General features: G+C 42.3%; 1 protein-coding gene across 3 annotated transcripts in view; it reads left to right on the forward strand.

The window, feature by feature from the left end:
* Positions 1 to 19,186, forward strand: part of LOC139768941 (uncharacterized) — a 92,380-nt gene that overhangs the window by 34,577 nt on the left and 38,617 nt on the right. For all 3 annotated transcript variants that reach the window (XR_011717459.1, XR_011717458.1, XM_071699614.1), the window contains exon 2: positions 9,568 to 9,806. Coding sequence is in view for 1 of the 3 variants with exons in the window: in XM_071699614.1 (XP_071555715.1) it covers positions 9,568 to 9,806 (239 nt within the window). In the remaining 2 variants the exon portion in view is untranslated. The remainder of the gene's footprint in view (positions 1 to 9,567; positions 9,807 to 19,186) is intronic.

The following is a 19,186-nucleotide window of genomic DNA, read 5'->3' on the forward strand; positions in this document are numbered from 1 at the left end:
ATATATGCATTACAAAAAATTACTATAGAAATAAATAAATAAAAAGTCTGTCTTTTTCAAGATATATAAATTAAAACTCTTGTTTTTTTTCTATCAAAAGTATAATATAGCGAAAAATATAATGTAACTAAAAGAATGTTCTTAATTCTCTCTCTCTCTCTTACTCTATTACGATATTCCATTATTACTATGTGACTTAAACGTATGTTCTCTCTCCAAACGGATAACATCGCGATTCATCGGAATACATCACGGTTCAAAGTACAGAGCCGATTGAAACAGGGTTATCATACAGCTCAGCGCAACAACGGGGTATATCTGAAACAATGCAGGTACTCGATTCGATTACGATTCCGCAGTTCATCTCTCATTCCCGCCTACAGGAAGCGCATCAGAGAGGAGGCGGCTTGAAATTGCCAGCTGCGGCTTTGGATTTATAAAGGACCGGCCGGCAGAGTCCAGACCGACATGGCGATCCGATCTTGTCGATTCTCCGAGCCTAGTTTGCGAGTGTGTGTGTGTGTGTGTCAATCGCGTCTCTGTGCTTCTAGCACATCGTTCGTCGGTCGTGTCGGGAGCCTGCTGCTGCTCGGTTCCCATGAAGTTGCTGACGGCGTCCGGCGGCCTGCATCTCATTGGTATTCCGGGCAACTCCCGGGTGGAAGGAGTGCTCTATTTTACGAGCGGTTGTATATGATCTCGACAAATTGGCCTTTGCCAGATTTCAGCGTGAAAAAAGAACGGGCGGTGGGTAGCGGCGGGCCGCTGATAGTAACGACGAGCCAGCGCTTCGCCTCGTTTCAACCGCGCATATTTACAAGTTCATAATTCGTACCTCGGGCCGGAAATTGCCTCCGCACGTCCGACGTGAGATACACGTCGAGCGCGTTCGTTATTCCCGAAAGTAAGTCTCCCGTAAAGTCTCCATAAAAATTTCGGAAGTTAATAATAAAGCTCGAAGTCGCGCCGGCCGCGGCGCCGCGAGATGAAGTTGTGAGACGTCGTCGGTCTAAATTATTCCTCGTGGATAATTAGATGGGCATGGCCGCTCGCGAGGGACCATTATCATCGCGCCGCGCATTTTTCTCGGCACCTAAGCAGGCGCTCACTCTCGTCAAATCACCTATAGTCATACATCAGTGTTACGAGAGACTGATCGTCAGAACGGGAGTCGACCGGGCCACAAACGCGCCGGCTTATTTCGACAGAGTCATTCCGCACGCAACACTGTGTTCTATTCCCCGGCGTAGGTAATCAGAGCGCTTAATTATCAGAACCATTTCGTGTACAAGGCGCGGCTGTATCGCCAGGCCCCACGTCACATACAGCATTCCCAAAGATCATAACGAGAGACTACGACAAAGAAAAGGGCGGTTTCGGCCGCAGACAAACGAGCCTCGATACAACGGAGAGAAGAGAGCAGAAAGCAAAAAAAGAGAGAAGTCGATAAGGGGGCCCCGCGACCGAATGAAGTGGCTCTAGGCTAATTGGCTTCCGTTGCTTTTTCATGGGCTGCTGCTTTTTCCCATAAATTAACTTTACGCGACGCTTTAATTAAACTACCGTAGGTCGTGCCCCCGGAATATTTCAGATAGAAACGAAAGAAAACGACCGTCTTCGCTCGCATACCTTCTATATTACCATCAATTTATTACAGATACCATGGCAGTCGGAATTAACTATCGGAGCACAATTTGACAGGATCCAAGCATCTCTCACGACCTCGACAGTAGCAACGCGGTAATCACAAGTTAATGTGAAATGTAAAAATTTCGTTATTTAATTGTTATTAATTTCGTTTCGTGATTTAATTTCGGATAACGCGAGCGCGTAATTCGGTGAGTTGAACGCATATTTTACACGAACGGGTTGAACGATCCCACGTGTCGAAACGAATGAATATTCAACGTGTGATAACTCTATCTCCGGTGAACAAGTAAATTGAGATTCCTCTCAGTCGTACGAGGCGCCTCATTTGACTTAGGCGACCGTGTCAGCTGGCGTTCGCACGAGCGCTCAATACCGAAGGACATGTATAGAATTCCCCATCGTACGCCAAATTATCACGGACTTCGGCTACTTTGCCTGTCCGCTGTATCGGATTCCACGCTACTGGTATACACCGAGGTAATTCGATCTCTCGGTGCTTTACCAATCCGGCCATCTGTCATCGGCGCACGTTTAATCTGACTAATAGGCCACAATCATGCTTAAAGTAAAAATATTTGATGCCTGCACTTGCGCGATTTGTGCTATTTTGCAAATATCAAATGCATTTTCTCGGTTACAAGTTACATCTTAGGTATTTTTTTTGTCAAAATATTTTTTTTTATTTCTTCTACATCTTATCAAATGTGATATAAAGGAAATATCTTTTCCCAAAAAATCACATTATATTCGTGATTATATCCAATAATGATAAACGTCGAAAAAGTAATTGTCTTATCAGCGAAAATCTGGAATCGTTCAACTCCTCCACGGACAAGATTTCGGCGACGGAGGAACCCGCGCTCTTCAATACTGTCACGAGGTGGTATTTTAACGATCTAACGACACGTCCGCTTGGTTGACATTTTCTGCTCCGTTCTCAGAGTAAGGACTCTTGGCTCTCGGTCGCTCCTGTCAGATAGGTCGGGATCCCGTCTCGCTGCCTTAATTGGATCTCATGTTGGTCCATTATCACAATTTCGGTAGCGGTCCAGTTACTCCAGTAGTTGAGGAATTTCTCTCTCTCTCTTCTTCTCCTCCCTCTTTCTCTTTCTCTCTTTCTTTTTTCTTTTATCTTTCTGCCTTCCTCGATGTTTTGCTTCATCTTTTCTTTCTTAATATATCGCGAGCTACTTTGCCCACTTAATTATCGTATTATGTATAAGCACGTTACGGAAGCACATTTAATTTTGGAAAATAATCAAAGAATATGTGGGAAATCGTATTAGTAAAAAATAATCATCTTTTACTATAATCTCAAATAAGCATACGTAAAAATCTAAAGAAGTGCTCCAATAATAACGTTTATTATCAAAACATGAATTATTTCTGGATTTTTAAGAGGTACACTGAGAAAAAAATTTACTAAAATAAAAAAAATTTAGCTTAATTTTAGTAAATCGCGTGTTTGCATGCAACTGTGAACGCGTTTTTTTAAAATAAGAAACTGTATGTATTTATTTGAACAACATAATTCTTTTATAAAGGAAATAATTAATTAATTATAACAAGTATTTACTACAATGCAGTTAATAATTATTGAAATATAATTTTTATTTTTTACTAATTAGTAATTTTCTAATTATATTTATTACTTTTAACAAAATGCATTTTTTCATTAAATAAAGAATTCATAAACTTTAAGAAGTATTTTGTATACAATATAGTCAATATTTATAGAGATATGAATCTTATGTTTTATAAGTTAACAATTTTCTAATAATATTTATTTAATTTAAAAAAATAATTTTTCTATAAATTATTTTTACCTATAAGTAAAAACTTTAAAAATTTTTTCTAAAACATATATAAATTGGCGTCCAAGCGCCAAGAGATATCCTTGTAGAGAGAGAGAGAAGGGATTCTTCCACTTATATATATACGAGTCTTACGACAGTGGACTCTGTGGTTTTCGCCTCGCAGGGAGTCTGCTTATATATTATGGTTGGATATATTTTAAATTTGAGAAACGTTTCCCATCATACGCCACCTAGCAGCGTCGCGCGTCGTTGCGAACTTATAGGATTCCGTCGAGTTAAAAATGCTTACAAATAAAATATTCTTTTCCTTTTTTTGTCGAATATATTAACTTTATTTCAGTATGCGTTTCCTTAAATGTAATAAATTGCACTAAAGAAAATATTTATTTCTTATAAGTGCTCCATTTATTATTTTTATAACTTTGGAAACGTGAAATTAAGTAAATATTTATTAAAGTGCCATTTCTAAAATTAAAAGATTCGGATTTAGTATTTTAAAAATTCATTTACTATATTTCAATAACTATTACACTGTAATATAGTAAACCTGAATTTGATTCAAGTAAACGTTTCAAGAAGAAAACATTTTCTGATTTTAATGCTTTAGTTTACTATAGTCAAATTAATAAGTTTTACATTTTAACATTATTTATTTAAATTAAGTAAATCTAATTTTAGTAAATATATTTACTAAAAGTAAGCAAATTTTTTTTTCAGTGTAATATATAAAATAGCGGATAATATATAAAATATAAAAATGTATATAAAACAATATGATATATTGAGATCCATAAAACAATATAGCTGAGATCAAATTAAATTTTTAATCCTTTCGCGCAGCGGATACAAAGAACTATTAAAGGGTAACGGCTTTTCTGGCGATATCCTATCTCTACTATATGGTAGCACAGTAGTGCCTTTCTCTTATCTAAGCCTAGATCCGACACAGCCGCTCCCTTTCTCTAGTGCCCTCCAGGCATCGTTTGATCCTTACGAGAACTCCCGCCGACACAAGATCCTCAGACGATTTAAAGAACTCGCTCTATCGTATCTTACCCCCTCAGCAGTCTTGAATCTTACGGATTCGGATTTCGATAAATCCCTACGATCCTCTTTGACGGCGGCTTTTCCGTCGAGGACGCTAGTCTCTCTCTAGTATTTCAAATAGCCTTTTCATGTTATTTCCATCGTGCCGGCGCTACCTTACTAATTTCTAGGCATTCTCATCCCCGGAAATTCCCATGATTCCTGCCACGTTCAATTACACAAATACACCGCATTCTTCACGCCACCCTGTTGAAAGGTATTAATACACATTCGCTTTGTATTTTATTGTAGATATTAATTAGAAAGACCCGCGCCGAAATACTTACAAATAACTTCTCATTAAGTCGAAAGGACGCGCATAAATAACTCTGTGCCTCCTGCGGACACGAGCGTACGTTATGTACACATGCGCCCATTATATCAACTAAAGACACCGCTTTTTTATCGACTAGACTAATTATTAAACAAGAATACAAGAACACGAATGTGCAGGTGCAAATGAAGGACAGCATTCCAATATCCTTTCGGGAATCTAAACAGTGTATTATGAGTGTATATATTAGTATAACATGTACAGGTGATCAACGTCCAGAGCGACGCGACGCGACGCGACGCGACGCGATACCGGGCTTAATATTACGAGCACGCTCGCGCGCAAATACAATGACTGGGCGCAAAAAGGCCCAGGTGATGCCCAATGTCGAACGGAATGGCGAGCGAACGACGACGGAAGGGTAGTCAGCGAGGGAAGGGTCGGTCTGATCATGGTGATCACGGCGTGTAAGATTGTACCAGTTTTTCTACGGGCTATTGATACCGTGCAGGATGTTCCCTCGGGTCTTCTCTTCCCCCCTGTATATGCATGAGTCCGCGAATTTCTTACGCGGTCGCACGCCCGTTCGTAAAACGAATCGCCGGCTACGCGTACAGCTTTATGCGTGTTTTTCGTCGCTTGGACGTCGCGTCGTAAAGGGAAAGAAAATAGAGGGAGAAAAAAATGCAACGTTAAATCGATCTCTATGAATGGAATAATATTCAAGCATATTCACGTGCGATAGAGCTAAACTTAATCGATATTAACGAAAATTAACGATCGTTTATACAAAATTGCCCATGGTGTATATTTTATTATCGTTTATTATTGTATCATAGATTCTTTTGGGCGATCCGTCAAGTTGCATGTTCGAGGAGATATTCGTAAACGCGTGCGCTCTGAACATCGTCCACGCTCTGGTCATCATCAGAATTAAATGCCAAGTGAAATGCCAAATGGTTAAGACGTAAGATCTTTATCAGAGGCTATTTAATCGACTGTGATGCACAGCACGAAGGGCCATTTTATTTTGAAACAAAGACGCAGGTGAACACAAGCGCCCGGCGGAAGTAATGTCTCGTGACGGGTGAAGCACAGTAATGAGATACGCGTCAAGACATTTCTTTTTTCCCCCTTCTGCAAATTTGCAACGCGATGTTAGCATAGGCCGATGAACAAGCGCATATCGCGTGTATCGCCACGCATGGGCGCGGCGAGTGGGTTCAGAAAAACTGCCGAATACTCCTCCGCGCGTAAAGGAACGTCTGTTATAACCCCTCGTTAGCTCGTTACCGAATGCCACGCAATACACGAAATCTCGCGATCCATCTCGCTGGAACATGGGGTTTCGTGCCGGAGGACGCGATCCGGCCGCTTGTTTCGCCAAGGAATTAAGGTTTTATCCGGCGGTAGGAAACACGGCGGGCGGAGGGAATGAATTCTCGCGAGAGCCGGGAGCCAATTATTGGCTTCTCTCGGCGCGGATCTAAAAGCACCTTTTCCCCTCTCGTGGTCGATAGGACCACGATCGTGCACATCCGCGTGAGCTCACTTTCTTTTCCTCCGTTTCCCTATCCTTGTCTCTCACACGAGAGCGACTGAAGAACTGGAACGGGCCACATTCGACACCTTCGCGGCCTGATTAACGCCGCCAGCGTTAATTATGTTTCGAACAGACGGCCTAATTGCCGACAATGGTACGAGCAGAGGCGGGGAAGAAAGGGTCTCGCTCGCACGATCGACACACCGCCGCGCCGCCGCGCCGTTGTCGTCTTGCCTCTCTAAACGAGATCAGCGGCTATGTTTACGTGCTAAGCAGCCTAATGGAAGCGAACCAGAAACTGGTTACGGAGAGGAGTTTCGGGGAAACGAGGAGCCCGATGTGCAGGAGCGTGGAGCTCGTACGTGACGAAGGGATCCAATGGATTTTCGTAGAAAATGGGATAAAAAACGTTTATGCTTCTTTATCTTTCAGCCGCTCTCTTTTACGTATGTGTATATATTTCTTTAAATTAGATTCAGTAGCAACTCGTACAGCAACATTTAAAGAATCGATCGATGAGAACCGATGAATTTTTCAATCGTTCTCCTTGCAAATTTATTCCATGCGCGACTCCAACCACGACATATTTTAAATCCGGCTATTTCGAAATGACTCGTGCGGGAGAAGGAGATAAAATTACGCAAAAACCAACTCGGCGTCACACATGTCGAAGTGAACTGCAATGCAAAACAGAGCGCGCGAATACGTCCACGAGGCGCGGAATACATAATGCATGCGCGGCCGCGGCGTGCACTTTCCGCGGCATGTGCGAGGTCGAAAAATCGGTTGCCGGAAGGTTTCTCGTTACCGTCGAGACGCGGTAAAAATTTCCATCGGTGCGAGTAAACATTCGCGCCGGCTCGGCGCAGCCAGGTTCATCGTAAAACCGCGAGACCGTTTAGAAGCGTTTACAGCGGGTTTACGACTCTCCTCCGTACCCTGGTACGGTACGGAGAAAGGGGTTGTAACCCAATAAGAACATACACGCGTGCACGCACGACGACGCGGAGGCCCCGCACAAAAGAATTTTTACGGTCTCGCGTTACCGAGCTGGAACCCTCTCTCGCGCGCTCCTCTCTCGCTCGACCCGAAGGAGCCGGAACGAGGCACTTCGTGAACTAGGAACAGGTTCCGAAAGGAAGAGCTCCTAGACTCCTTCTCGCGCTAGAAACGCTCCGCTACTTTTTGTCCGGCTCGTTAAGTCGAGCGCGATGAAGATCTAAGGAATACGTAATGTTGAGAACATTGAGCTCGGCGGGTCTGGTTTGTCGGTAATTCTTAGAGAAACAAAACTGGAAATGTTTATTCAGATAAATTTTGATCTCTTCCCCTGATTAGACACTCGAAGGATTCTAAGAATTTTTCTGTTGTCGCGCCAGCAACGAAAAGAAGAAAATAAACAGGTGATTGTGAGGCACTTAGATGGATTAAAACAAGAAGGAGATACGCGCGCGACAAATGTACAACAAGAATTTTATAGACGCGCCTTATTATTTTTACTTTTACGATTCACCTGCTTCTCAGGAAACCTTACCCCAACCAAAGTGTTGTTATTATAGAACAGAATTCGCGAAAAAACAAGCTGTCGCTGATCGAAACGATGCAATTGGCCGGCTGCAGAATCGAGAGCTTACGCTCGTGGGATCCATTTACCGATTTTCGTCCTTGTCGATTCGTATCATTGACAGATTTAGGGAAAAGCGGTATCACGCGGGAGCTGCTTTAATTGGCACGATGAAATCCCGCCCTGCCTCCTCTCTCTCTCTCTCTCTTTCTCTCTTTCACGCTCCTCTCTAGCGAGAATATATACTGCAAACGCGGTGAATTCATTTCGCGCGCTCTAATGAATTCGAAACGCGCAGTTATCGGTGCGTAAAATTTCGCGCTAAACATTGCTGGAGCCTGACGGTAGCTCGGCAATGCGAAAACGCCACGTGGAATACGAGAGGATGGCGATAAACGCTTCGACGATTTTATTCTCCGCACCAGAAGTGTCGACGGAGAAAAAGGTGAATGCTTGTCGCGAGTTTACGACCGCACGATCGTCCTTCGCGTCCGCCCACAAAATTTGCAAAATTCGGATGTTAAATAAAATCGCAATAATTTCTCTCCAGAGGAAGACGCACAAATAAACGATTTAATGTTAAAATTTTAAAATGTTGCAGTTTAAGCAATCGTATACGGAATAGTTACCTCGTGTTGAACTTCGTATACGTTTCATTTACTTTAACGTTCTCGCGCTTTCAAGATTGTAATTGCTCATGGATATAGAAAAATATAAATGCCATATCACGTATTTTACCCTCAATATAATTAAGTTCTTTCCTATTTGCAAATCTCGCGGGATTTCTTAAGAATACGTCTCGTTTGATCGTTTTTTTCGCATTGTTTGCAACACGAAAAGAAATAGAAATTTCGTACATTACAAAAAAAATGAAAGGAGCGTAATCAGGGATAATAGTACCTGCCAGGATGGTCATGATTGGCAATAGCAGCGGAGAAGGACAAGGAAACCGTTAAGGGACCTGCTGTTTTCCTTTTGCCTCAAAAGAAAGTTGTACTCGAGAATGAATACGATCATTAGTCTGTAGGGAAACTGCGAGGAGTCATTGATCGAGATCCATTATTCTCGGTATATTTTCGTAGGATCGCAAGGATCGCAAGATACGATATACCTAGACTTTGATGAAGGAGCATGAGGACCCTCGAAAGGTACCCGTTCTCGCTGACAAATTGTCTTCGCTTCGTCACTGGACCCTCGAAACCACGTTTCGTGCTTCGATACTCAATCTGCCCCGTCTCGCAAGGTGAAAAGCGAAGAGGACAAGCAACGATTCGAGAAGGATGGTTCATTAGTCAACGAGAGATGAGCCTTTGTTAATTTTTGTGCCCGTGACTGGACCGGCAGGTTGATCGATCAGAATCAGAAAATCGATCAGAACTGCTAGCTTGGAAGGAATTTAAAGAATCTTCTTGAACACGTCTCATTTAAATTAAGCCCATGACATTTTCTTAACAATAATACAAAGCTATTTAGAAAACATTAAAGGAATGTTCGTTGTATCTTAATTCCGTGACTGTCATTAACATAGCATATGCATTTTCAATACACTTAAAAAATATAATATAAAGTAATTTTTATCCTACATTTTTATGTTTTACTAACATTCAGTTTGTTATGTTTCGTATTGTTTCAGATCCCCCCAAATCAATAGCTCAGCATGACGTCCAACAATTCATGATAGATCTGCCCGCCCCGGAATTACGCCGTCAACCTTGCATCCCTCCGATTTTCATCAAGCTGGCCAAACAAAGTCCGTATCAGCTTATAAATCAATGGCCAGCAATCGTCAGTGAGGCGAGGCGTCACGCGAATCATGAACGCGATACAATCAGCCCTCTTCTAAACAGCAGTCAGATCCGAACTCCGAGCGAGGTAAGTAAGTCTAACGAAGGCTAACCAGGGAACCTCCCGCTAGTAAAACGCACTTTTAACAGTAGTGTATACGTACGCACGCGGCGTGCATCTCACACCCGTGCCCTCTCGCGCACCTGTACCTATATCTGGATCTCGAGACAGCGCAGCATTCTGCTCGATGGGGGCCACACGAGGTTTAGTGCCCGTAATCTTCCCGTCTCTTCTAGGGCCGTGCCCAACGGACAAGACAAGCGAGAGAGCATCTCGCGCCTGTAATTTTCACACCGTTCGCCAAGTTGGTTTGCAAATGTGCGAATGATAGCTCCGTTCGACTCAACTCAACTCGGCTCGGCCGAAGATGATTGCAGCGCGCGCCCGCCCGTTCTCTTTCTCTTTCTCTCTCTCTCTCTCTCTCTCTCAAACGAGAATGAAGAGAGGGCGGAAGCATGATTCGTCTTTCGTTCAACGAGAAAATGAACGTACGATTTCGGCACCGGCGAAAGGCGCCTTTTGCATATCGGCCCTCTGGATACTTACAAGCCATTGGGATCGACGCGAGTCGGGCCCGGTGCAATTTCGATACCCTTGTTAGCGAAATTCGACGAGCCACCCTTCGGAAATCTCATGACTTCGAGGCCCTCGCAATATGCAGTCGTTCCTAAGTATCATTTTCGGAGCTTCATTTGCTTTAATGTTCGCGAGAATTCGTACCCTCGTTGCAATAATACAACGACATATCGTAAGAGAATCATTCGCTCTCTTTCTCTCTCTCGATCAAATTCTCGGCTTTTCAAACGTAGCGTTTAGTATTTTTTTCTTTGCATCGCTGTATATGTATATTATTCGACAGGGGGAATTTATTCTCCTCGAATTCTGTGAGCAACGTAGCGTGAAACCGTGATAAAAACGATACCGCGAACATTGTAGCGATGAAAGACGTAATATAGCCTTTAATCAACGATTGGAGTTGCGGTTTTTATCTCGCGACAAGATCAAGAACGCAAATGGCGCGAAACCCGTCCAAACTTATTAATTTTTATATCAACGCAGTTTCATTTTCGAAAATCGCAGCTACTCATTTAGTCGCCGAAATGAGCGCAGTCGTAATAGCCTCGTTAATATATTCATGATGCAAAGTGTTACGTTGTCGGCGCTTCATTATCGCGCCTTTTTTCTCAAAATCATTTAACGCCAATCTTCACAGATAAGTTTGGTGAAATTTTAACACTGACGGAGTGAAAATTTGATGTCGTAAAAAACGAACAACTCGATATGCAAAGTGGATCGTTCTTGATACACGTGAAATGTTGCTGATTCCGCTTGCCTCTGGGTATTTCATTTACAATTACATTGAGAATGCAATTTTGATACCTCTCGCGGTAATAATCACGCGTTTGCCTTAATGCACGAAATTTGACGATTGCTCCGTAATGCGCGGTTACTTCTCGAAATTACACACGGCAACAAGCTTGCACGATATCTCGCCGGCGTTGCGAAAATTGAATTACCACATGCGATGCAAAAATTGAATATTCCCATGCGAATTGACATATACATGTATGCAATTTCGATACTCTCGTTAATAAAAATATTCGAAATACCCAAGGAGGAAATTTCAATGAACAATTGCTACGAGATTGGTCTTTAATTTTTGCATCGGAAAAAAATAAGAGCCTTGCGGACTCTGTTCGCTTCACTGTGCAATATAAAAACGAATCGCATCCATAAGAAATATTCAAAATTCCACTTTTTGTTCGTCCTTTCATTTTCGAGTATATTGTGCGTCAACATTCCGGCCAATTTCTTAAATAGAAACGCTTCACTGTGAGCCATTCGGCAAACTTTACAACGCGGCGATTGTCTGCCAGATGATTTAGTGCGGTGAGCCACGTATGAATTTGCGAGAAACAACGAGGTGTAAAGAGCACCGACGGTCCGACGAATTCTTGACGATATTCAGGCCCGGACGATATTCAAGCGACTTTAAATGCAGGTATACGACCAAGTACGGACATAAACCAAGAAACTGCCTCGCATAACCACGACCTCGACGTAGCTTCGAGGTACTTTCCACAGTACATCATACGATATAATCCCTCTCAGAAATTGTCCGTTATATTTTGGACCGGTAACACTCTCGTCTGTTATACTGGTCGAAATGCAAGATTCTCTATCTCCCTCGTGAAAAATATACTCCGTGGCTTACAGTTTAATCATTCGAGCGCGAAGATGCACGGAAATCTTCCTCAACTTTTCATCTCCAAAAAACAACCGAATTAATGAGATCGAAGATCACTTAAACGCTTTTAACTAATTATTTTCAGGATATACATATAATAATTTGTCGCTATATTTATTATATATTAAATAATTTCATTAATATATCTTATTTCTTTAAAATTTCGCTGTTTTTATCAGACGTAGTCTTCCATTTTCTCTGCGGAAGATACCTTTTATAAAAGCCACGGCATCTCCGACACGAGAACGTTGATACAATTTTTAGTCGCGTGGCTTGCATCAGGACGCACGCCACGTCAGGCCCTCTTTATTGTAATAGAAAGGGCTCCGGAGTCCCCGAGCGTTACTTCCTTTTTTCGAAAGAAACGATTAGGGGTCTGGCATTGTACGAGGCCCTAGTCGCGTGCGATAGTCACGCCACGTTACGTGCGCGTCGAGGTTCATCGATGCAATCATCTAAATCGTTCTAACGACTGCAACCGCGGTATTCCGGCGCGTATTCGCCGCGAAATCCCATCGTAGATCGGAGATGACTTCACCGGCTATATTCGTCGGTCCCGACGGTCTAAACGCGCTATTACTATGTTAATAAGCCGATGGCGTGTCTATCTGCCCTATTATACCGCGCTGTAATCCTATGCACGCAGAAATATAAGGGCCATGGAGAGACGATGATTTTCGTAAAATCTCTAGCGATACGATATAATAGCTACGGAGACAAGGGAGACACTTCGTGAATGGTCCAAGGCGTTATTAGACGGCGACCGTTGAAAAGAATGATAATGTGCACGAAATAGCACGGGTCTGCACGTTAATACGGCGGCATGCGGATTCTCATTTATAGTCCAGCGAGAGTTTGATAATTTTATTTTGCTTTTCCATCGACGCCCATTTGTAAAATCACGCCGAATTCTAAGAATTCTAAGGTAATTTAGTATTTATCGTCTTGCCAGAGAGATTAACAGTCAACAATGACAATTATTATAATAGTAACGACGAATCACGAATAATAAATTAATAAGCCATAGATTATAGGAGTAACTTTTGTATAATTTACATATTTTTAGAATTTCGATATAATTGATAAAATTCTGAAAGTTTCTCAAAGAGTTTTAGAGTTACAGAGTTTCAACAACGCTTTTCTCGAATAAAAATTTTATAATAAGTCACCATAGATAAAAACACATTTGACATTTTTAAAAGTTCCATATATAACGGGAATAGATAAATTAGTTTGGATCGTAAATACAAATTACATTCGTCACAGACACGGTTATATGAAACGCCAATAAGAACATCAAACTAATAAGAAATTCCTAATGGAAGTTCCTAATCGATTTTCTTGCCGACCTGACTCGAAAACGTTAACGCGTTGACTTACGCATGCTTATTGATGATTCATTCGATTAGTTAAGGTAAGAGCACCTACGAAAAAAAGATTAATCTTCTTATAATTATTCATCTTCAATTCCTACTGACCCTGTTCAATTTTTCATGCGTAATAATAAAATCCTAACAAAAACACTTATATATAATGTTATATATCGAATACTATTAGAATTCTAAACTTTTAAAACCAGCACGAGTAAAAAAAACAACAGGTGCATTACATAATTTGCCCATATTTTATGACTAAAATGACTTTTACATGGTATAATAAGAAAATATAAAATATCGAAGATTCTCTTTTTTCACCGTTTTTCAAATGCAAAAATATCTCAGTACATAATACGTTTATCCTAAATTTTCTACGATTCGAATGTATACAAAATTATATAAACGTAAGGCGCGTTTATTAATTTAAGACGTGCAAGTTTTTTTTAATGAATCCCCTACGTGCCAGCTTTTTCTCGAGATGCACCAGGTGGTCATATATTAGCGTGGGTATGGCCACAGACACGTTTCTTGAATAAATGAGAGTCGTTCATTAGCGTGGATTAAGATGCTCGCGCCAAAGCAGAAGGCGCGGCACAAAACGGCGACGCGCATTCACGTTATTTTATCGCGCCATTGAAAATGAATTCCGCCGCCACGGCCGCGTTCAGCTTGAGAGGGATATCCTTTTACCGTGTCTATCCGGAGAACATTTTTGATTAAATTGATTCTGATAATCTCGCAATCGTCGAAATAGCCTTGATAAAGATTCGAACGAGACATGTATACGTTAGGGCGTAACGATATGGCTCGTTTCGAACAAAGTGCAAATTAAATATTATTCACCAACTCTATATAATATGCGCGCACAAATTGCCGTGTCAACCTGTTGCGCTAAATTAGTAACATTCCGTGGAGGCAGCGTATAAATAACAAATCGCGAGAGCTCGCACCTGCTCTCGTAAACTCTTCACGTTGCCCGCGGCCATTTGGCGACGTCCTACCGACTGAATTACCCACTGCACTGGTCTCCTACATAACGCCGCGTAATATCAGATCAAGATCCTGTTTCCGCCGCTAGCTGAGTCTGCGGCACGTCACAGCTCCCTCGTATCCCGATTGCCCGATTGCATCCCGAAGCATCCGCGCGACGTTGCAGGCTGTTTGCAATTCCGGGGACCGATGGTGATGGTCCGGGCACGTAATAAGTCGATAATAACAGTAATGGCAGCGATAAGCGGGTCCCTAAACGCCCCTAAACGAGGGCTAATTGTACGCCTTTTGAGCCGTCTCGATACGGCAGCCTCGAAATTGAACCAACATGCCGCCGATCCTGTTGCCCTCCCCTCGTCGCGACCAGCCAGGATCGACTTTTGCGAGCCGGTGTCATTAATTTGCCCACCTTCCGCTAAATCGCGTCGGGCCCCGCCGCACCTCGATGGAACCGCATGGCACGTCGGGCACTCGATCATACTCCAAACGAGGGCCGCGCGTCGTTTTCGGTGGGCGCGATAATCTGCGCCGTGTAAGTGGCGGGTATCGGCGCTTACCGGCGAAACCGGGCGGCACTCTCGACGGCCTTACAAGAAAATTGAGCAACATTTGTAACGCCACACTTCGTAGCCGGCGACGTGTACTTCTATAACGAGCCGACGAGGAATAAAGAGATCATTTCTCAACGGATTTCTTGGAAGTCTCGCCTTCGTCGAGCATTCCGCTCTGTTTTTATTTCTCGCGAATATTAATGATCGTTAATTTAAAGATATCTACAAATATCGAGAATAGTAAGAGTTAAAACTTTCTCAGCTTTGTTGTATGGCCTCGAAAATCAATATTCTTGGTATTTTAATCCCAACCCTGATGCTTATATATTTATCATATTTAAACAACAATAGTTTCCATTTTCCTAAATCTTTTTCAGCATTACCGCCGACTTAGGGCGTGACTCTTTCTCAATACACGATTTTCTATTTCTAATAGTCACTTTCCCAAGAGATTCACGGATATTCGATAAGAAATAATGAAACTTTAACGAAATATAAACAAAAGGATAAGGAAAGCATAACCGAAATAAACGAAGAAAGGAACTGTCATAAATATAGTTTGTGAATGTCAGATTCTTCTTCGAGGACACTTTTTGTTAGTGAACAATAAGGTTCTCTAACAAAAATACAGGGATCACGATGCCATCAAGATATCCATTATTTCGCTAATGGACAGATATTTGCCTGCAAAATCCTTTTAGAAACACTTAATAGGATTAGTGTTCCGAAAAAATGTTTTATAGAATATAACTATTATTTTCAGTTGAAAATAAAAAAGAAAAAATCGCATACCTTCCCTCCGTTTTCTTACAAAAATATTTTACGTCGGAAAAATAGATAAAAAGATATATAGAAACATAAATATTTTATTTCATTGCCGTAACAAGCAATATTAACTCAGAAACAACAAGAAACATTATCACTTTCAACCAAAATGCATTCAGTGCTTATGTAAGCTGTTGATAAAACTAGTCTCAATGATGAGAACCACAATCCACCTGTTCATCTCTAGTACATCATCATCAATTTCAGAAAACGGTTGCGGTTATTCAGACCACATTAATCATCGGCAACTAGATCGGGTATTACGTTAAGGAGACGAGGCGCGCGGATTCAATTTCGCAAACATCGGCCAAACCTACCTACCGATTCATTTCTAAGTTCCTATCACACGGCACGCACCTGGTATCATCGATAATCGATAATATAAGAACTTCAATAAGCGAGTACACGTACTAGGCGTTCGCTATCGGCACCTCGAGGATAACTGGACGATCGATATCGCTGCGCGCCGACGAGAATGAATGTTGGACGGTTTGCAACACATGAAATTACCCTGGTAATGGATTTGTTATAGGCGTTCGGGCTCACGAGGCGCAAGGATGCCGACTATAATCTTAGGTATCTGCGGGATTGATGCGGTTGTTGCGAAGAAACCGGATTAGCTCGACATATAATTTACGACGATCAGCAAACGATAAATTGTGACAGACACCTGGTCTCAAAAATTGTGCTTTCTTATCACTTGTTGCCACTTTCGCAGGCCGCAATTTCGGAATCACTTAGGCAGTCGCGCCGGAAATTTCCTGAAAATCTCTCGCACCGCTTTATGATTCATAAATGGTTTTGACGGCTATCCTAACATGAGCAGTAGAAAAAACTGTAGAGCGACATTGCGCAGGGCGATAACCACAGCCAGTCACGTTCAGAACAATAGCACTCTCGATCGCGATTGAATTAATTTATTTCTTGCTTTAATTGTGTTTAGGCGGTGGATATTTATCGTACGGCAAAATCGTCATTCAATCAATATCCTAACGAACGAATCCTAAAATCTTTCGTTCGTAAATCCGATCTTAATGCGAAAAAATTTGCACAGCGGCTATCCGCTAAAATTTATTTTATCCTGTTGATAACTGCGACCGCGAAGAGGATTTCGATAAGCAAAATGGAATACGAAACCGGCAACAGGATTACAAAGTGAAGGAACGGACGGGACAGCTGTTGCAGCTTGCGTGCTGGAATGTGTTCCGCGTCGCGAAGGCATGCAGGTTGGGCATTAACGCAATTGGATCTAGGTAATGGTTACTTACCACGATAACTTATACCGTTGTGCGCGCAACCGTCACGGTAACCGTGTCACGTACTTAATCTTTTAATGCCGGTCCGTCATGTTCATCTGGATTGCTAATTTTACTCGGATCCAGAAAGAGAGTGCCTCCTTGCGTCTATAACACTGGCTGCGAGCGGACCTGTTGAATATTCATTTCGTCACTTATTATGCGAGACACATAACGTTTAATATTCTACACAAAATTTCTCATTTAAAGAAGCTATATTGTTCAGGGAATGTTGGATTTTGAAATTGATTTTGAAAGTCTGATCGCCATATAAAATGCAGCTTTAACAATATTTTAATTGGATCTATCTCCGTCCATGTAGAAAAGAAACATGTGAAAATCTTAATATAAATCACCCATTTTGTTCACATCATTAAGGTAACAGCGCGATACCGAATCCGTTGCGAAATACAAAGACGTATCGACGGACCATGTAAAAATAATCTCGTAAATAATAGCCGATGATTAGAAGCCCTGTAGAGCGATAATAATTCAGAAGGTGGTATTTACGTCCTGTTGCTCGTGTTACCTCGTTTCTCGGCGCGTTTAGTCATTCGGTTCCTCGTTAGGCAGCCGATTTCCGAGGAGGCCACGGCATCGCGCAGGTGAAAATTAATATTTCGGCGAGATGAAACGCGGTTCCTAGCGCGATGTCAAAGCACTAATGCCAGCGGCCGGCTGGCAACGTACGCGATCTCTGTAATTAACGCGCGGCTTAATGGCAACACGGCCGATCCACCTGTAGCGTCGGTCTTCCACAGGTCAACCCGCAGCAGAATCGGCCGCGTATTAAGTGGAATGACTCGCACGAGACAGGCCCCCTACCGGTAGTTCAACAATTAATACCTAATTATTTCGGTGATGAGATCCGCGCGTTCCCATCACACACGTGAAACGGATATTCTTGACGCCGTATTCGGTTGTAATCATAGGATTCGGAGCTACGAGCAGTAGGGTTGAAAGAAAGAAGGGGAAGGGTGCGGCAAGGAGAATTATTAAAGGAAACTTCTTGACGTAGTGGAAAGGTTGTACCAATTAACTTTTTACCGCGTAATTCCTCTCTTTACGATTTATATATTTCTTATTACTTTCAAGATTCTCGAGATATAGAAGATTCGTTAATTATAAGATATACAATTATCTTTATTTTTATTAGAAGTGACAAGAGAGAATACTAGCATGTACTATAGTAAAATCGGATCGAATATAGCAAATATTTACGTTGCACAGAACTTTCAATGCAACAGACAGAGACAGAATGTATTTGAAATGATAAAATCGATTAATGTAAGGTACACGATACCCGTTGCGAAATCTATCTAATTGGTCGAAGGCAATCGTCGGTGACCCACACGTGGCAAGGGGTCTCAGGTCTTTTCGTGAGTAAGCTTTGGTCGGGCGAGCGTAAGACACGCGATACAATGGGCGGGCCCCCCTGGTGGGCCCCGCGAGCGCCGCAAACCTTATCTGTCGAGATCTATGGTACGGAATAGGACCCAGGGGCCTGTTAGAAATATCGCATCGGCCGATCGCAGATAGGATCGCGATAACGGTCCCCCTCTTTTCACCGCGAAGGGGCCCCGGACGAGGAGTGGACGAGCGACGGACCTGGATTACGGGCAGCTGGTGAGCCTTGGTAGTTTACAATAAACTGTGCTTATAGCAAATTCGTCCGGGAAACGAATATTGACATCCTCCGCGCTGACGTCTTCCTCGCCGGAGAGAATCGCGAGGATCCTCTTTGTGGCACGGAAATACTTTCTTCATTCTCCAAGGTTCGAGAATAGAATCTTATTGTGCCACATTATTTCATGGATCAAAGGGATGAATATGCTTGCCACGCGCGACTGTACATTTAAAAAGTTCAAACAGCCATGATTCTACGCAGGTAAAAGTTTCTTAAGATCTTACTTTTACTCGTGTGGAATCTAATGTCAAGGTTAGTTAGTCTCAACTCCACTTCGTCTTATTCTGTTATTCATTCTTCTAATAAAAAAAAGATCGATGTCGAGTAGCGTAAGAGTTCGCCAATAAGACGTCGTATGCTAAAACTGTCGCGACGTCGAGCCCGTTATCTGATCATTCCGTAACGTGACCGGTCACGTCATTGAAACACCTACGC

Source organism: Temnothorax nylanderi, unplaced genomic scaffold (genome assembly GCF_030848795.1).
Source record: "Temnothorax nylanderi isolate EJ_2023f unplaced genomic scaffold, tnyl_v1.0 TNYL_tig0002_pilon, whole genome shotgun sequence".
In the NCBI taxonomy this organism is placed as follows: Eukaryota; Metazoa; Arthropoda; class Insecta; order Hymenoptera; family Formicidae; genus Temnothorax; species Temnothorax nylanderi.